Source organism: Schistocerca serialis, chromosome 4, assembly GCF_023864345.2.
Source record: "Schistocerca serialis cubense isolate TAMUIC-IGC-003099 chromosome 4, iqSchSeri2.2, whole genome shotgun sequence".
Classification (NCBI taxonomy): domain Eukaryota; kingdom Metazoa; phylum Arthropoda; class Insecta; order Orthoptera; family Acrididae; genus Schistocerca; species Schistocerca serialis.
The window spans coordinates 524,717,571-524,733,917 of NC_064641.1; the positions used below are offsets into that span (position 1 = coordinate 524,717,571).

Below are 16,347 nucleotides of genomic sequence, written 5' to 3' on the forward strand. Positions count from 1 at the left end.
AATTTGAGGCGTTAGGAAAGCAAGTCAAACAAATTGAAAGCGAAATTGTAGGAAAAGACAGCAGAAGAAATTTAGAATCACAGATAGCAGAGAGGTTTGAAGAAAGTAATTTATTTCATTTACGAGAAGCAACAAGAGAGCGCCAGGTGCGCGAACTTGACAATAATCGACATTGGGACAGGGACAGACGCGGTAGGTCTTTGTCGCCACGAGGAGAAAACTTTGACTATAAACACTTCTTAACTGTTCGGAAATTTAAGATCTTTCGCAATTCTAAGAATGACATACATCCATGTTCATGGTTAGAACAATTTATGCACGCACTTCCACCAAATTGGCCAATAAGTCACAAACTGGAATTTATGTGCGGCTATTAATGTCCTCAGGGGATTCGCTACACTAAGTGAATATGTGCCGTAGCGTGCACAGGGCCCCGAGCTGTAGTGGTGCTATTTCCCTTTTAGTTTTCTGCACTGCTGCCTACTCTTTTACTATTCTTTGTATCTATCAAAACAACTCTTCAACTATCAATCTATCTAGAGAGTCGGTAAAGAATAACCGGATATGACTATTTTACCCAAAAGTGATTTCGGAAATTACCGTTTGGACTTACTGTATCTTATGCAGCATTCATTCGTAGTTTAAGCGAAATTTTACCTGTTTATCTTCGAGACAATATTACTTCATATGTTGACGATATTCTTATTGCTAAACGTTCTTGGAGTGAGCATAACAAAATTTTGGATTCATTATTACGTATTTTTGCAAGAGTTGGCATTACAGTGAACTTGAAAAAATCTGAATTTGGTCGTTCTCAGGAGAAATTTCTTGGTCATAGTATTTCTACAGAAGGTATTCTTCCTGATCCAGAAAAACTAGACGCTATTCGTAATTATGCTGTTCCTACTACAAAACGTGATGTTCGTAGTTTCCTTGGTGTTTGTAATTTTCTTAGACGCTTTGTTAAATTGGACAATTTGGTCACACCTCGTTTATGTGAACTATCTGGAAAGAATTCTAATTGGTGTTGGGATGAGGAAGCTCAATCAGAATTTGAACAACTTCGTGATGCTTTAGTTGCTGCTCCACTTCTTTCACATCCGGATTAATCTAAAGATTTTTGTTTGGCGACGGACTCATCATACAAAGGCCTAGGTGCACACTTATTTCAAGAGATAGAAGAAAATGGCGTTGTAGTACAGAAAACTATTGCATTTGGAAGTCGTGCTCTCTCTAAATCAGAAAAGAATTATTCGATTATGGAACGTGAAGCCTTGGCTGTTGTATGGCCTTTCACAAAATTTCGCATATTTTTGTATGGCAGACATACTAAGGTTTACACTGATCATCGAACTCTGGAATTTCTTATGTCAACAAAATTAACACATGGCAGATTGTCACGATGGGCGCTGTATCTACAGGAATTTGATTTTAGTATTGTTTACATACAGGGATCTTCAAATATTATTGCTGATGCTTTATCACGTGCACCTATAGGTTTGAAACAAAGTGCTGAGGAGGACTGCAAAGAAAACAATTGTTGTTTGATGTATATTCAAGGTGTTGCGTTTGAGAATTTTATTTCGTCTTCGCTCCAGGACATCGCTAAGGAGCAAAACAAGGATCCAATCTGGAAGGACCTTAAGGAGAAGTGGAGGAGAAAGGAAAGCATAGCGATTAGACAGTGTTATTTAGTTCGCAATGATATTCTTTTTAAACAAAAATCGGTCGACAACTCTGTTTGGTTAGTTTGCATTCCTGATGAGTGGGTTAATAAATTGATTTGGTACACACATTTCAGTTATGCGCACTTTGGTCCCAGAAAATGCTTTCATAAATTACGAGAAAATTGCTACTTCAGTAATATGGAAAAATGTATTAGACCTGTTCTTGCCAAATGTAAATTATGTCAAAAGGCTAAGCCGCCAACTGTTTCTCGCAGAGCACCGTTGTTTCCTATCATTCCAGCGAAATTAAAGGACATGGCTGCAGTCGATTTGTTCGGTCCAGTGGTTCGTTCTACTAATGGTTTTGCGTACATTTTGGTAGCAGTGCAATTGACATCAAAATATGTGTATTTTACAGCTTTACGCAAAGCAACAGCTCGCTCAGTATCTAACGCTTTCATCAAACATTTTCTTAAAGAAGTGGGTCATGTTGATAAGGTTATATCAGATAATGGATCACAGTTTCGATCTCAAATTTGGCTTCGTACTCTACGGCGTCGTAAGATTAAACCAATTTTCATTTCACTTTTTCACCCTCAATATAACGCTTCAGAGAGATGGATGAAGGAAATCAATAAATTGTGTCGTCTTTACTGTCATCAGAATCACAGAACGTGGGATCAGTATCTTCATATTTTTCAAAACATTCCGAATGAACTCCCTAATGATTCAACTTCTTTACCGCCTATATTGATATTAAAAAACAAAGCACCGACAAATCGCATTTCTGAAATCGTTCCTTTTCCGCCTACACGGAAACTGCGGCATTCTGAAGTTGTCAACCTGGCTCTACGAAACTTTGCATCTGCGGCTGCTAGAAGAGAGAAATCAGCTAAACACCCTGGTCGTTAAAAAATCTTGTCAGTTGGTCAAAAGGTGTTAATTAAGTCTCATCGTTTATCTCACAAAGGAAAAGGCTTGTGTCGCAAATTTTTTCTGCTTTATAACGGTCCATATAGAGTTCGCAAAATTATTCATGATAACACTGTCGAAGTAGAAACTCTTAAATCTCGGCGCTCTAAGGGAGTACATCATACATCTAAAGTTAAAATTTTTGTGGAATGACATACTTTCGAGAAACTAACAGTTATACGTAAACATGCAGAGAATACAAGGATACGGCGCCGTGTTCCGGCGGCGGGACATACTCAAGCAACAGTCAAGTCTGCGCGGCGTCAAGGCAGTCGTTGACCGCAAACAATTACTTCCTACGTCACGCGTACCTACAGCTGATCGAGCGCTCAGTGCGAATGCACTGACAGCCGTAAACAAATACACAGTCTAATTTCTCTGATAAAATTCAGTATAAAGCTATAGTGACTTGATAATTTATGTATTAACGTTCAGTATTTTTCAGGATACGGTTGTATAAAATATTTAAGAACTTCAGGTAAATTCTGTATGTGTCCGACGTTAAGAGGACTTGCTATCGAGAAAATTTCAGGAAGAATGTAATTTCGTAGAAGAAAGTAATAAACTAAAAAGGTAACTATTAATTGAGTTTATTTTTCAGGTAACCTATTTTCACTTAGGTACGTACTTTAGACGTAATTTGCTGCTCGCGATTACGTGATTTATACTTTGTGCTAATTTTATGTTCTATGAATTTACTTGTGAAGCGACGTGCTTGCGTACATTTGCTGATTTTTGTCAATGTTTTATTAATGAACAGGGTTGTTACTTGTGTATATTATGCATCGCTTGGCTGCTATGCTTTTTCACTGATGTCATATTTTTTTATTATGTGCCTGCTGTGCTTATTTATTTAAATTGTAATTGTCACCTGATTAGTTGTGCTGATGTGGTTATGTATGTAGGTTACACTTTGTGATTTATCTGCTTGCGCCTTCATGTTTACTTATTAAGATTACATATGAACATTTATTTGCTTATGCTGATATATGCTAATGACCTGTTTATTATGTAAGATATGTATTTGCTGCTTTGCGTATGGATTGCATATTTATACATTTCTGTTTGTTGTCATAACTACTCTTTAATTTGGTATATAGAAATGCTGATATACGGTGTACAAACATGGAACTTAGGTCACACTATGGTATTAATTATAGATTGATCGCTTGGCAGAGCCTCGCTGTAGGGATTGTGCTGCATCCACTTGTTGACATTCTGTTCTCTATTGGTATATTTACTCGTTATTGCATGTTTTGCTTACGCTCAGTGCCTTATATTTTAAGATAAGAAAATGAACTGCCATGAGCTGGAGGTTTTATGGAACCTGTATAAATTTATGCTAATAGAAAGGAAGCTAACGACATGACATACCAACACTAGGTTTAGACCATTGACAGTTATTACACTGCATTCTTCGTGAGCAATTGAAATAGCAAGTGACACGTGACACAAGAAATACTCCACATGTTTGCTTCTGTTTTGCCATGATTCTTAAAGTGGTGTACACACTGTGAATTATTACTATCATTCACACTCCGTACTCGTACTTACTTACTGAAAGTTATTCAAACTAAAGGCTGTTAGAGGTCATGTATGCATTTCTTTTATTTAATGATGGACAAGGTAACCAAAATGTATTTTATGATTCATAATGAGTAGAAGATTTGGCTCAGGACTACATAGAGGTTGTGTGTGGACATTGTGTCTTCGGATTGTATGGGATGATGAATTGAAGTTTGCACTAGGATTTTATCTGTACTTGTTCGAGGAGACTGACTAGAGGAAAGAGTTGTTATGGAAGTGAAATGATATTGGCGATAAGGTTTATATGTGTCGACGTATTGAAGAGGTATTATTGAGGTATTGAGACTATGTGAAGTTGATGATTATTGGAGTTTTGGTGGACAAGAGGTAAGGTAAATGATATTGAAGATAAAGTTTATATGTATCGACGTAAGAGGTATTACTGAAGTATTAAGATTATGTGATGCTGATGACTATTGGAGTTTTGGTGGATAAGAGGTAAAGTAAGTGAGGAGCATATTTTTTTTTTTTTTTTTTTTTGTTGGTTTATATGGAACGAGGAGGATGAAGATGGCAGACTGGAACACTCAAGTAGAAGGAAGATTGTCTACACACACACTTTGTTAAATCACTAAGCAGTATATACTTTTTTTTTTGGATAGAGGAAGTATTTGCATATCTTGGCACACTGACAGTTGTTCAGAAACCGTACATTTTGATTTGGCTTGGCAAACATTGGTCTTGACATGATGACTATGACATTGACTAGCTATTATTGACTGTTGTACACTGTTGCCATTACTACTTGATACACATGTTGAACATAAAATTTTGCATAGAATTGCACTTACACAGTTAACACTATTCAATTACACAGTAGTACTTAATGTGGATGAAAGATGAGTGAGTGTGTTTTGTGTGTTTTCCTTTCCTAATCCCAAATAATTGGTACCGACCTATCTCCTAAATATTGTTTTACTTGTTTGTTGTGGCTTGCACTGACACCCATCATTATTATATGTTTACCGGTATTTGAGTATTTGTAATAGTTAATATGACAATTATCTGATATCATTTGTGTGTTTATTATAATTTGCATGTTGAGTGAAAGAGCATTGATAATAAGTTTGTAAAAGCAATTGTGTGTGCCTTCAAACTGTTGTTCGTGCTTGCACCTATTCAACATTGCTGGGTGCCACTGATGGACTGCTTCTACTGAAATGATGTCACTTGTTGGTGTCTGCACCTGCTCAACATTACTGGGTGCCACTGATGGAACTGCTTCTACTGAAATGATGTCACTTGTTGGTGTCTGCACCTGTTCAACATTACTGGGTGCCATTGATGGAACTGCTTCTACTGAAATGATGTCACTTGTTGGTGTCTGCACCTGCTCAACATTACTGGGTGCCACTGATGGACTGCTTCTACTGAAATAATGTCACTTGCTGGTGTCTGCACCTGTTCCACAATGCTGGGTGCCATTGATGGACTGCTTCTACTGAAATAATGTCACTTGTTGGTGTCTGCACCTGCTCAACATTACTGGGTGCCACTGATGGACTGCTTCTACTGAAATGTTGTCACTTGTTGGTGTGTGCACTGGTTCAACATGGCTGGGTGCCACTGATGGAACTGCTTATACTGAAATGATGTCACTTGTTGGTGTCTGCACCTGCTCAACATTACTGGGTGCCACTGATGGAACTGCTTCTACTGAAATGATGTCACTTGTTGGTGTCTGCACCTGTTCCACAATGCTGGGTGCCATTGATGGACTGCTTCTACTGAAATAATGTCACTTGTTGGTGTCTGCGCCTGCTCAACATTACTGGGTGCCACTGATGGAACTGCTTCTACTGAAATGATGTCACTTGTTGGTGTCTGCACCTGTTCAGCATTGCTGGGTGCCACTGATGGAACTGCTTCTACTGAAATGATGTCACTTGTTGGTGTCTGCACCTGCTCAACATTACTGGGTGCCACTGATGGACTCCTTCTACTGAAATGATGTCACTTGTTGGTGTCTGCACCTGTTCAACAACACTGCGTGCCACTGATGGAGCTGCTTCTACTGAAATGTCACTTGTTGGTGTCTGCACCTGCTCAACATTACTGGGTGCCACTGATGGAACTGCTTCTACTGAAATGATGTCACTTGTTGGTGTCTGCACCTGTTCCACAATGCTGGGTGCCATTGATGGACTGCTTCTACTGAAATAATGTCACTTGTTGGTGTCTGCACCTGCTCAACATTACTGGGTGCCACTGATGGAACTGCTTCTACTGAAATGATGTCACTTGTTGGTGTCTGCACCTGTTCAGCATTGCTGGGTGCCACTGATGGAACTGCTTCTACTGAAATGATGTCACTTGTTGGTGTCTGCACCTGCTCAACATTACTGGGTGCCACTGATGGACTCCTTCTACTGAAATGATGTCACTTGTTGGTGTCTGCACCTGTTCAACAACACTGCGTGCCACTGATGGAGCTGCTTCTACTGAAATGTCACTTGTTGGTGTCTGCACCTGTTCAACATTGCTGGGTGCCACTGATGGAACTTTTTCTACTAAAATGATGTCACTTGTTGGTGTCTGCACCGGTTCAACGTTGCTGCGTGCCACTGATGGAACTGCTTATACTGAAATGATGTCAGTTGTTGCTGTCTGCACCGGCTCAACATTGCTGGGAGCCACTGATGGACTGCTTCTACTAAAATCGTGTCACTTGTTGGTGTCTGCTCCTGTTCAACATTGCTGGGTGCCACTGATGGAACTGCTTCTACTGAAATAATGTCACTTGTTGGTGTCTGCACCTGCTCAACATTAATGGGTGCCACTGATGGACTGCTTCTACTGAAATGATGTCACTTGTTGGTGTCTGCACCTGTTCAACATTACTGGGTGCCACTGATGGACTACTTCTACTGAAATGATGTCACTTGTTGGTGTCTGCACCTGTTCAACATTGCTGGGTGCCACTGATGGAACTGCTTCTACTGAAATGATGTCACTTGTTGGTGTCTGCACGCGTTCAACATTACTGGGTGCCACTGTTGGAACTGCTTCTACTGAAATGATGTCTCTTGTTGGTGTCTGCACCTGCTCAACATTACTGGGTGCCACTGATGGACTGCTTCTACTGAGATAATGTCACTTGTTGGTGTCTGCACCTGCTCAACATTACTGGGTGCCACTGATGGACTGCTTATACTGAAATGATATCACAGTGTCTGCACCAGTTCAACTTGCTGGGTGCCACTGATGGAACTGCTTCTATTGAAATAATGTTACTTCTTGCCGTTTGCACCTGTTCAACATTACTGGGTGCCACTGATGGACTGCTTCTACTGAAATAATGTCACTTGTTGGTGTCCGCGCCTGCTCGCAATTTCTGGGTTCCACTGTTGGAGCTGTTTAAGTAATGCTGATGAAATATTATGAGACTGCTATTTGCACCTGTTTACCATTGCTGGGTGCTACTGCTGGAACCGTTGACTACTTGTTTATTGATATATTGACAAGATTTTATGTGAATATTTGGATAAACTGATTTTTTTGTGTACTTTCTGTTTGTGAAATGTTATGAGACTCTTACCTACACCTATTTGACATTGCTGGTGCCATTGATTGAATGGTACTTGTGTAAACTATTATGTAAAATCACATGTATGAAAGCATTTGTATTCCTTACTGTATTTTATATAATAGGTTATTGAAGGGTCAGAGCAAAGCCAAAATTTATTTAGTTATGTGATATTTACTTATTAATATTACTTTTTAATTTTTGTCTGTATTTTTTGGACGAATTTGGTGGTATTTTCACCACCAATGCTGGCAAAAATACCATCAAATTCTAGCCCGTGGAGGAGGGGCATATGAAAGGTGGCTACACTGAGTCACAGCGCCAGAGACTGCACCAAAGAGTATTATTCAGCCGCCTCCACTGGCAGTGTTTGTTGAGATGTGATAGTGGAGAGTGCTTATTGAGAAGTACCAGTAGGCAGTGCTTGTTGAGATGTGGTAGTGGAGAGTTCTTGTCGAGAAGTCGTGGTGGAGAGTGCTATTGAGATGTAGCAGTGGTGTGTCGTTGTTGAGAAGTTCTCATGGAGAGTGCTTGTTCAGATGTTGTGATATTGTTTTGATGGGCTAGACACCAGATATTGTTGGATTGGGGATGCTGTAATGATCAGAGTGTGCTTGTCGTCAATATATATGAAGGTAAGAAATTCCTTTTTTTCATTATTTCAATGTCTTAAACAATAATGCCTCTTGGTCACAGGTTCAGTCAACAAAGCATGTGGCTCGTGTTCTTGTATTAGACTGTATTTCTGGTTTCCATGTGTAATTATAGTATTTCTGTTTTTTTTAATTACTGCAGTATAAATGGTGTTTAAAATATCTGGTCTTATTGAGGAAGAACCGTGCCAGATGTGTACGTTGAATCACACTTCCACACACAGAACAGCGACACTTGTGCCTTGTTGTTTCCTAGGTTTTATAGTTGCTGGGGACTTAATTAATTAATTGTGTTAACGGAAATTTTCTTTCGTTCTTTGTTGTTATTATATGCAGTCAGACTGCGTACTAATACCAGTCAGGGCCAACCGGTTACAAGACTGCGTAACCGAACAGACAGCTACTAAATCAAAAAAGTATTTGCATTCATTTTATTTAATTAAGCCCCCATGCAAGGAGACCACATATACGACGCTAGTGCGACCTATTCTTGAGTGCTGTTCGAATTTTCTGGATTCATAGCAAGTGTAATTAAAGAAAGACATCGAAGCAGTTCAGAGACGAGCTACTAGGGATGCTTCGGGAACTTAAACGGAAATCCATGAAAGGAAGGCAAAGTTCTTTTCGAGGACCACTATTTAGAAAATCTAACCAATTTCCGTATTACAAAAATTAACAAAAAACTAAGCACCAAATAAAATAAATTTAGGTACTCTACGGGTACTTTACAGGCACAATAAATGTCTACGCACTTGAATTCTCGTAATTAAAATTTAGAAGTGGGGTGCAGTAAGAAAAAAAATTCTGCGTTTGTCGGCAGTAGTTTACTCTTTCTTCTCGTAGACATTCACAGCTTCAGAGAAAAGACGCTCTGAATAAGCACTATTTCCTGGCGACAACAAATATTTTGCTGCAAGGTTTACCAAACACGAAATGTATCTTTTCTTGTTTGCCACCACGTGTATGGATTATCATGGCGTGATATCTTCCTAATAAAGATCCATTCCAGTTGCAATTTTTTTTTTCTTTCGATGTACGAGTATAAGCTGTGTTTTTTCTGCAACCACCTCTTCGAAGCAATCCATAAAAGATGAATGAATAGTCTGCCTTGGACTCTTTTCTTCGGCTCCCATTCTCTTGGCCCGAATAGGGGACGAATTCGCGCTATCGTGCCTGCCTGTTTCATAGTTCATATTTTAGGTATCGATGAAAATATACTGTCTTACTTTTTCTCTCTGCAGGTGCCTGTTGAAAATATTCATTTTAAAGCATGGGTCTAAAACGGTAGCCTCCAAATAATTTTTACTTGTGAGGGTCTTCAAATTGTTCTTGCAAACCTTGCCTCACCTGGCTTTATTTGGGTGTTAGCCTTAATGTGCTCGTTTCATCGCAATATCGCGTTAATATAACAACACACGGAATAATTTCAGAAATGCAAGCGTATCCGAAACTTGTAGTTTTTGTTATTTCCTCAAGTGGTTGTAATAATTTCAAAAGTTGCTCTAAAAGTTCACATTGTGCAGCAGTCAAATTGCCGATATCACACTCCATGAGATAAGAGTGATATGGCCCGTTTTTGTTCCATTAGCCTTGTAAGCATATAATAGGTGGAATTCCTTCGCGTACTGACTTCTTGCACCGATTAACGTTCAGAGAGATCCGTATCTTTTTGGATAGAACGCAGTTTTTCCTGTGCAGTGCCCGAATGATTAAAATGAGTCAAGATCCTCCTACTTATAGTCACATTTGACTGAGCCTTCACGCAATCGTTAACAATTAGTTGAAGAGAATTTTATCATTATTATAAAATAAATCAACGTTTTCTTTTTACCATTTATCTGACTATATCAAAACATCTTACTGAAATATTCCGTATTCGGCAGAGTAGGACACAGACTTTCTATATTCTGCCGAATAAGATAAAAGTAGCCGAATACCGAATAATACCTTAATATTTGTTGCCAGTTAATTTATTAATACTTTAACTCATGAAATAAAATTTTATTGGACCTAACTTCACATATATGTAAGTAAAATAATAGGTTAAAAATTAGAATATATCGATGAATAAGTCTTCTCTTGAAGGTGACGGGTAGTCGTACCTAGCCATCAGCAAGGGTGAACCACCTGAGGACGACGGACAGTTGCTCGGAGGAAATATTGTGGAATTTGCACAACGTGATCCGGCGGCAAACTCGTGAAGACTATTTACAACAGATTCGCTGGGAAAGCTTGAAGAGTCACAGTAGGAAACTTGTTGAAACGTTGTCGCAGAACTGACACCGTGAGAAGACTTTATCATCGAAATTTAGCGAGAAAGCCTGCACTCCCATTAGTGTATATTGTTGAGTAGGGACCCAACAGTACAGCAGTTCTACGGGCCCGCACGGCATCCAGTCGGCCCTCGCTCGTCTACCACAACTGTGTCCACTGGAGCCCACATCCAGATTTAGATTCTAGCTTGCGACATACCGTATTGTCTCGAATATTTTCCCAAATATTCGGCAATGAAAATGTGCAGCGCAATGATTCGTGTGACGTTCCATAGTTCGAAATCGTTGTTAACGAGGTGAGATATATTTTTCTCCCGAGGGTGCGAAGCTCTTCGGTGTGGATAAAGTGGTTCAAATTAGTGAAGTGCCTTTTGCATTACGTATTTTGGGAGAAAGTAATATGAAACAAAGCAAGAAAAATTATCTAGTAAACATGGACTCTAAAATGCTTGCTTTAAGAGTTATGAGCACTTCTTCACCAGAAGATATGTATTTCGCACAAGCGAAGATGAACAATTGCTCACATGTTGTAGTGCATGATTACTGGAGATTTTTTTCTTGTTTTGGTCTCTCTGCTGTTCTGTTCTTGGACTTCTATGCTTCAACTCTCTCTTTGTTATGTTCGTGTATTGTGATGACAGAAAAAAATAACTGTGTTAAAGGAAAATTTAATTTCTACCCTGATTTATTAAAAACGAAAGTATTGGGAAAATAGTTACAGGAAAAGGAGTTTGGTGCATGAGAGAAGTCAACTGCTTCTGCGAGCAACAGTTAATATCTCTGGCTATGTTTACTACCTAGTCGGCAACTTTCATTATACATACTGGGTTTTACGGAATTTAACTTGTGGGAAACTAAAGTGTTCACAATTATGATGGTGCGCTTTAATTTGAAAGACATAAAACTATTAACACAATATTTAAAAACTAATTTTGATTCCGATACAGCTTCTCCCGTAAAATTATTTACGCGTTTTTCACAGCGAATACACACATTCTAATGAACTTCACCTTACAGTGGCAAATTCATTTAAAGAGTTAAATAATAGAAGCCAGACCCATTTTTGGGCTGTTCTCCTTATCTGATACCGGAGATACGTTCGCATAAGAAATAAAGAACGGTGTTAAATCCCATGCACGTACAACAAAGGAGACGGCACAGCTTGCAATACAAGAGACTTATTTCACAGTATCGAAGATGAAGAACTGTTCGTAGTTTTAGAAACGTGCATTTTAGTGACCATGTTTACTAGACTCTTTTGTTTCGAGTGATCGTTCCTGTCATATGCTTCAGTGTTGACCGTTCCTCCTGGAACATCATGAGACAGGCGAAATACTGTCAGACTACAAGAACAATGTAGTAATTCCAATTCTGAGGAAGGAATGTGGTAATATATGTGAATATTATCGCACTATCAGTTTGTTATATCATGGTTGCCAAATAATGATGCGTATTATTTACGGAAGAACGGAAACTGGTAGAAGATGACCTCGGGGAAGATTAGTTTGGGTTCCGGAGAAATGTAAGAATACTCGAGGAATTATTGACCCTAAGACTTATATTACGATTACAATATAGGTTAGAGATTGGCAAACCTACATTTACAACATATAATGATTTAGAGAAAGCTTTTGACAATGTTGACCGGAAAACACACTTTGAAATTCTGAAGGGAGCAGGAGTAAAACACAGGAACCGAAAAGTTCTTTACAGATTTTACGGAAAACAGACTGCAATTATAAGGATCGAAGGACATGAAAGTAAGGCAGCACTTTGAGAAGGGAGCGAAGCAGGGGTGTTCAGTCTGTACTCTGAGCAAGGATAAATTTAGAAAGGTAATTAAAGTAAAAACAGAGGAAATGAAAAATTTGAGGTTCGTTGCTACATTGTTATACTGTCAGCGACAGAAAAGCACTTAAATGAGCAGATGAAGTGAGTGGATAGTGTATTGAAAAGAGGTTAATAGATAAACGCCAACAAAAGCAAAACAACGGTAACAGTCGAATTAAATCTGGCGATGTCGAAGGAGTTAGATTAGGACAAGTGACAATAAAAGTAATAGAGGAAATCTGCTGTCAGATGATGATGATGACTGGTTTGTGGTGTGCTCAACTGCGCGGTCATCAGGCCCCTTACAAAGTCCAAATGTTTCCAGAGTCCAATTTGTTTATACACAGTCCATGATGATGATGATGAAATGACGAGGACAACACAAACACCCATCCCCCGGTAGAGAAAATCCCCAACTCGCCCGGGAATCGAACCCGGGATCCTGTGATCCAGAGGCAGCAACGCTAGTCACTGGACTTCTGCTATCAGGGCATCTATCTAAATAATGATGGCAGAGATAGAGAGGACATAAAATACAGACTGGATGTAGCAAGAAAAGGATTTATAAAACAGAGGAATTAGTTGACATCTTATATAAATTGGTTTTCTGAAGGTTTTCGTCTGCAGAGTAGCTGTGTACGGATGTGAAACATGGACTATAAGCAGTTCATATAAGAAGAGAATAGAATCTTTTGAAATGTGGTACTACTGAAAAATGTTGGAAATTAAGTGCTTAAATCGAATAACTAATGAAGAGGACGAAAAGGAATACGGCGAAAAAGAAATTTGTGTCACAACTTGACTAGAAAAAGGGATCGTTTAATAGGACACATCCTGTCGCACCAAGGAATTGTCATTTTGGTAATGGAGCGAAGCACGGCGGGTAACCAATGTAGACGAAGACCAGGGGCGAATATAGTAAGGAGGCTGAAGTGGATGTAGGTTGAAGTAATGTTATATTCGGAGACGAAGGGGCTTGCACGCGATAGGTTAGCATGGAGAGCTGCATCAAACCAGTCTTTGGACTGAAGAGCACACATCGGGTGACAATGTAAGGGATTTCGATTGTTTACGTTCCATTTACACTGAAGCACCAAAGAAACTGGTATAGGCATGCGTATTCAAATACAGAGGTATGTAAACAGGCAGAATACTGCGCTGCGGCCGGCAACGCCTATATAAGACAAGTGTCTGACGCAGTTGTTATATTGCACTATCATATTTCTTGTCAAAGTTGATATGTCAAATATTTATGTCAAAGGAATTTGATATTGTAATAAGGAACTTTGTCAAATATCGCTTTCCGTCAAAGAAATATAATCACATTTAGGACCTCGCCGTAGAGTTGATCATAAAAGGCGTTTATCTTCCGTTCATCACAATGTGGAATGTAACCGATTGGAGCGCTGGTAACGCTACACCTATTTGACATCTGTAGTGTGTTTGTAAACATAACTGCAAAGTTTAGTCGGTGTGTTCCTTCGACTCTTTTCAATAACCTTGATTTGACTCGGATGGGGGGTGAGCAAGGGAGCAAAACGCACTCTATTGATCGTGTGCTGATGGGCGTGTAGGATATCCTGCAGGCGCCTTCAGACCCACAATTAAAGGTGCAGCCATCGACCTCTACAATTGAGCCGAACATTAACTGGAAATGGTTATGTTCGGCTACTTGGACACCATTTGCAGCCATTCATGGACTTCATGGTCCCAAACAACTATGGAATTTTTATGGATGAAATAAGCTATGTCACCGGACCACAACTGTTCACGATTGGTTTGAAGAACATTCTGGACAATTCAGGAGAATGACTTAGCCACACAGATCGCCAGACACCAATGCATCGGAAATTTATGGAACATAATCGAGAGGTCAGTTTGTGCGCAAAATCCTGCGACACAACATTTTCGCAAATATGGACGGGTATAGAGATTAGTAATTCTGCAGAGGACTTCCAACGACTTGTTGAGTCCGTGGCTCGTCGAGTTGCTGCACTATGTCGGGCAAAATGAGGTCCGACATGGTATTAGGAAGTATCTCATAACTTTCGTCACTTCACTGTAAATTTTCCACAGAGTTGCTCTTCCTCTGCGTGGAAGCTCTTGGCTGATATTCGGGTTCGGCTTATATTCGGAGGATTACAGTACGTTCGAGTAGTTTAGTTGATAGGCTCATTGATAGTATTTGCAGGAGATGAATTGTTTTTGTACTGTACAGAGGTACCAACTGATGCCCCACAGCTTAAACAAGTAGCAAGAATGAAACTCAGAGCCCTGAGTCAAAGTGACCTACTTTGAATCGGAGCGGTCCGACGGGCGGCTTGGCGTACGGGAGATTGTAGAACGCTAGTAATGAACGACCGCTTCGGGTCGCCTGCACGCGTCCGCGCACCCTGCCGTAGCGCGTCGTAGCGACGACCGTTACGTCACCACCAGCCGCGGCCACCGCTGCAGCCAGCAACAACAGGAGCAAAGTACTGTAGCGACTTGTCGGCGCGGCCATCGCGGAGACATTGAGCTGCGGCAGCCTCCCACAGGCTTCAGGCGTCAGTCGTCTGATATGGTTGTGGAGGGGGAAGGAGGAGTGTGGACGAGGGTCAATGTCACGGCCGCGCCCGCTAGGGGAGCGTTAACCACAGGAGTCTTTGACCCAGTGTTGTATCTCCGTCTCCACCATCCAACGCATTAAGATTTAAAAACTAAACTTGGCCCGAATAGTCAGCACACCGCTCTCTCGGTCGTATGTCGGTTTAAGAGACTGGAGCGATTCCTCCTGAATCAAGCAGCTCCTCAGTTTGGCTCATAAGAAGTGAGTGCGCCCCCCTCGCCAACAGCGCTCTGCAGACCGGATGGTCACCCATCCAAGTGCTAGTTAGCTCAGCACGAAAACGCGCAACTTCGGTATTCTGTCAGGAACCGGTGTTACCACTGCGTCAAGGCCGTTGGCCACATTAAGATTTGGATCACTCTATTTAGCTCCTGCATTCGACGTCATGTTCTGGTGGAGGTTGAAATACGCGAAAATACAATTAAATTGGAGCAACCAGAATGTGAAAATATGGCTGGAACAAATTGCTAAATCCATCACTATGATCTTAAATAAGAGGGACGTTCAATAAGTAATGCAACACTTTTTTCCGGAACCAAGTTGGTTATAGACAATGCATCATATTATTCTCCACTCTTTTAGTTACAAAACCCTATTTTTCAACATAATATCCGTTCAATACGACGGCCTTACACCATCTTATTGCGAGGACCTGCATGCCCAATGGAGTGGTGTAAGTCGTAGCCAACGTCTTGATGCGTCAATAGCCTCCCATCACCCACGTCCTGCTTCCCGCGGAGTCCATCTTTTATTCGGCCAAACAGAATTCGAAAGGTGCGAGATCCAGGCTGTAGGGTGGTTGAGGAACAACAACCCAGTGAAGTTTTGTTAGCTCCATTCGGATGTACAGACATTTGAGCCCTTGCATTATCATAGAGAAGGAGAAGTTCATTTGCATTTCTGTGGAGGCGAACATGCTTAAGTCGCTTCTTTGGTCTCCTGAGGGTATAACATTATACTTCAGAGTTGGTCATTGCACCCAGCTGATCGCTGCACCATGAGGGAAGACATAAAATATGATAACCTCGTCAGAGTCTCAGAAGACCGTCGCCATGACTTTACCAGCTAAAAGTACGGCTTTGAGCTTTTTCTTCGGAGGAGAGGTGGTGTATCACCACACCATGGATTGCTGTTTCGTTTTGAGTTCGACGTGATTAACCCATGTTTCATCGCCCGTGACGATATGCGACAAAACTGTCACGATCACCTTCCTAAATCGCCATCAGCTCCG

At 40.4% G+C, this 16,347-nt stretch overlaps 1 protein-coding gene across 1 annotated transcript in view; it reads right to left on the reverse strand.

Annotated features, from left to right (window-relative positions):
• LOC126474586 (juvenile hormone esterase) overlaps positions 1 to 15,011 on the reverse strand; it is a 163,040-nt gene extending 148,029 nt beyond the window's left edge. Inside the window, exon 1 of the mRNA XM_050102060.1 lies at positions 14,802 to 15,011. Within this exon, the coding sequence (XP_049958017.1) occupies positions 14,802 to 15,011 (210 nt within the window). The remainder of the gene's footprint in view (positions 1 to 14,801) is intronic.
• Positions 15,012 to 16,347: the final 1,336 nt, after the last annotated feature.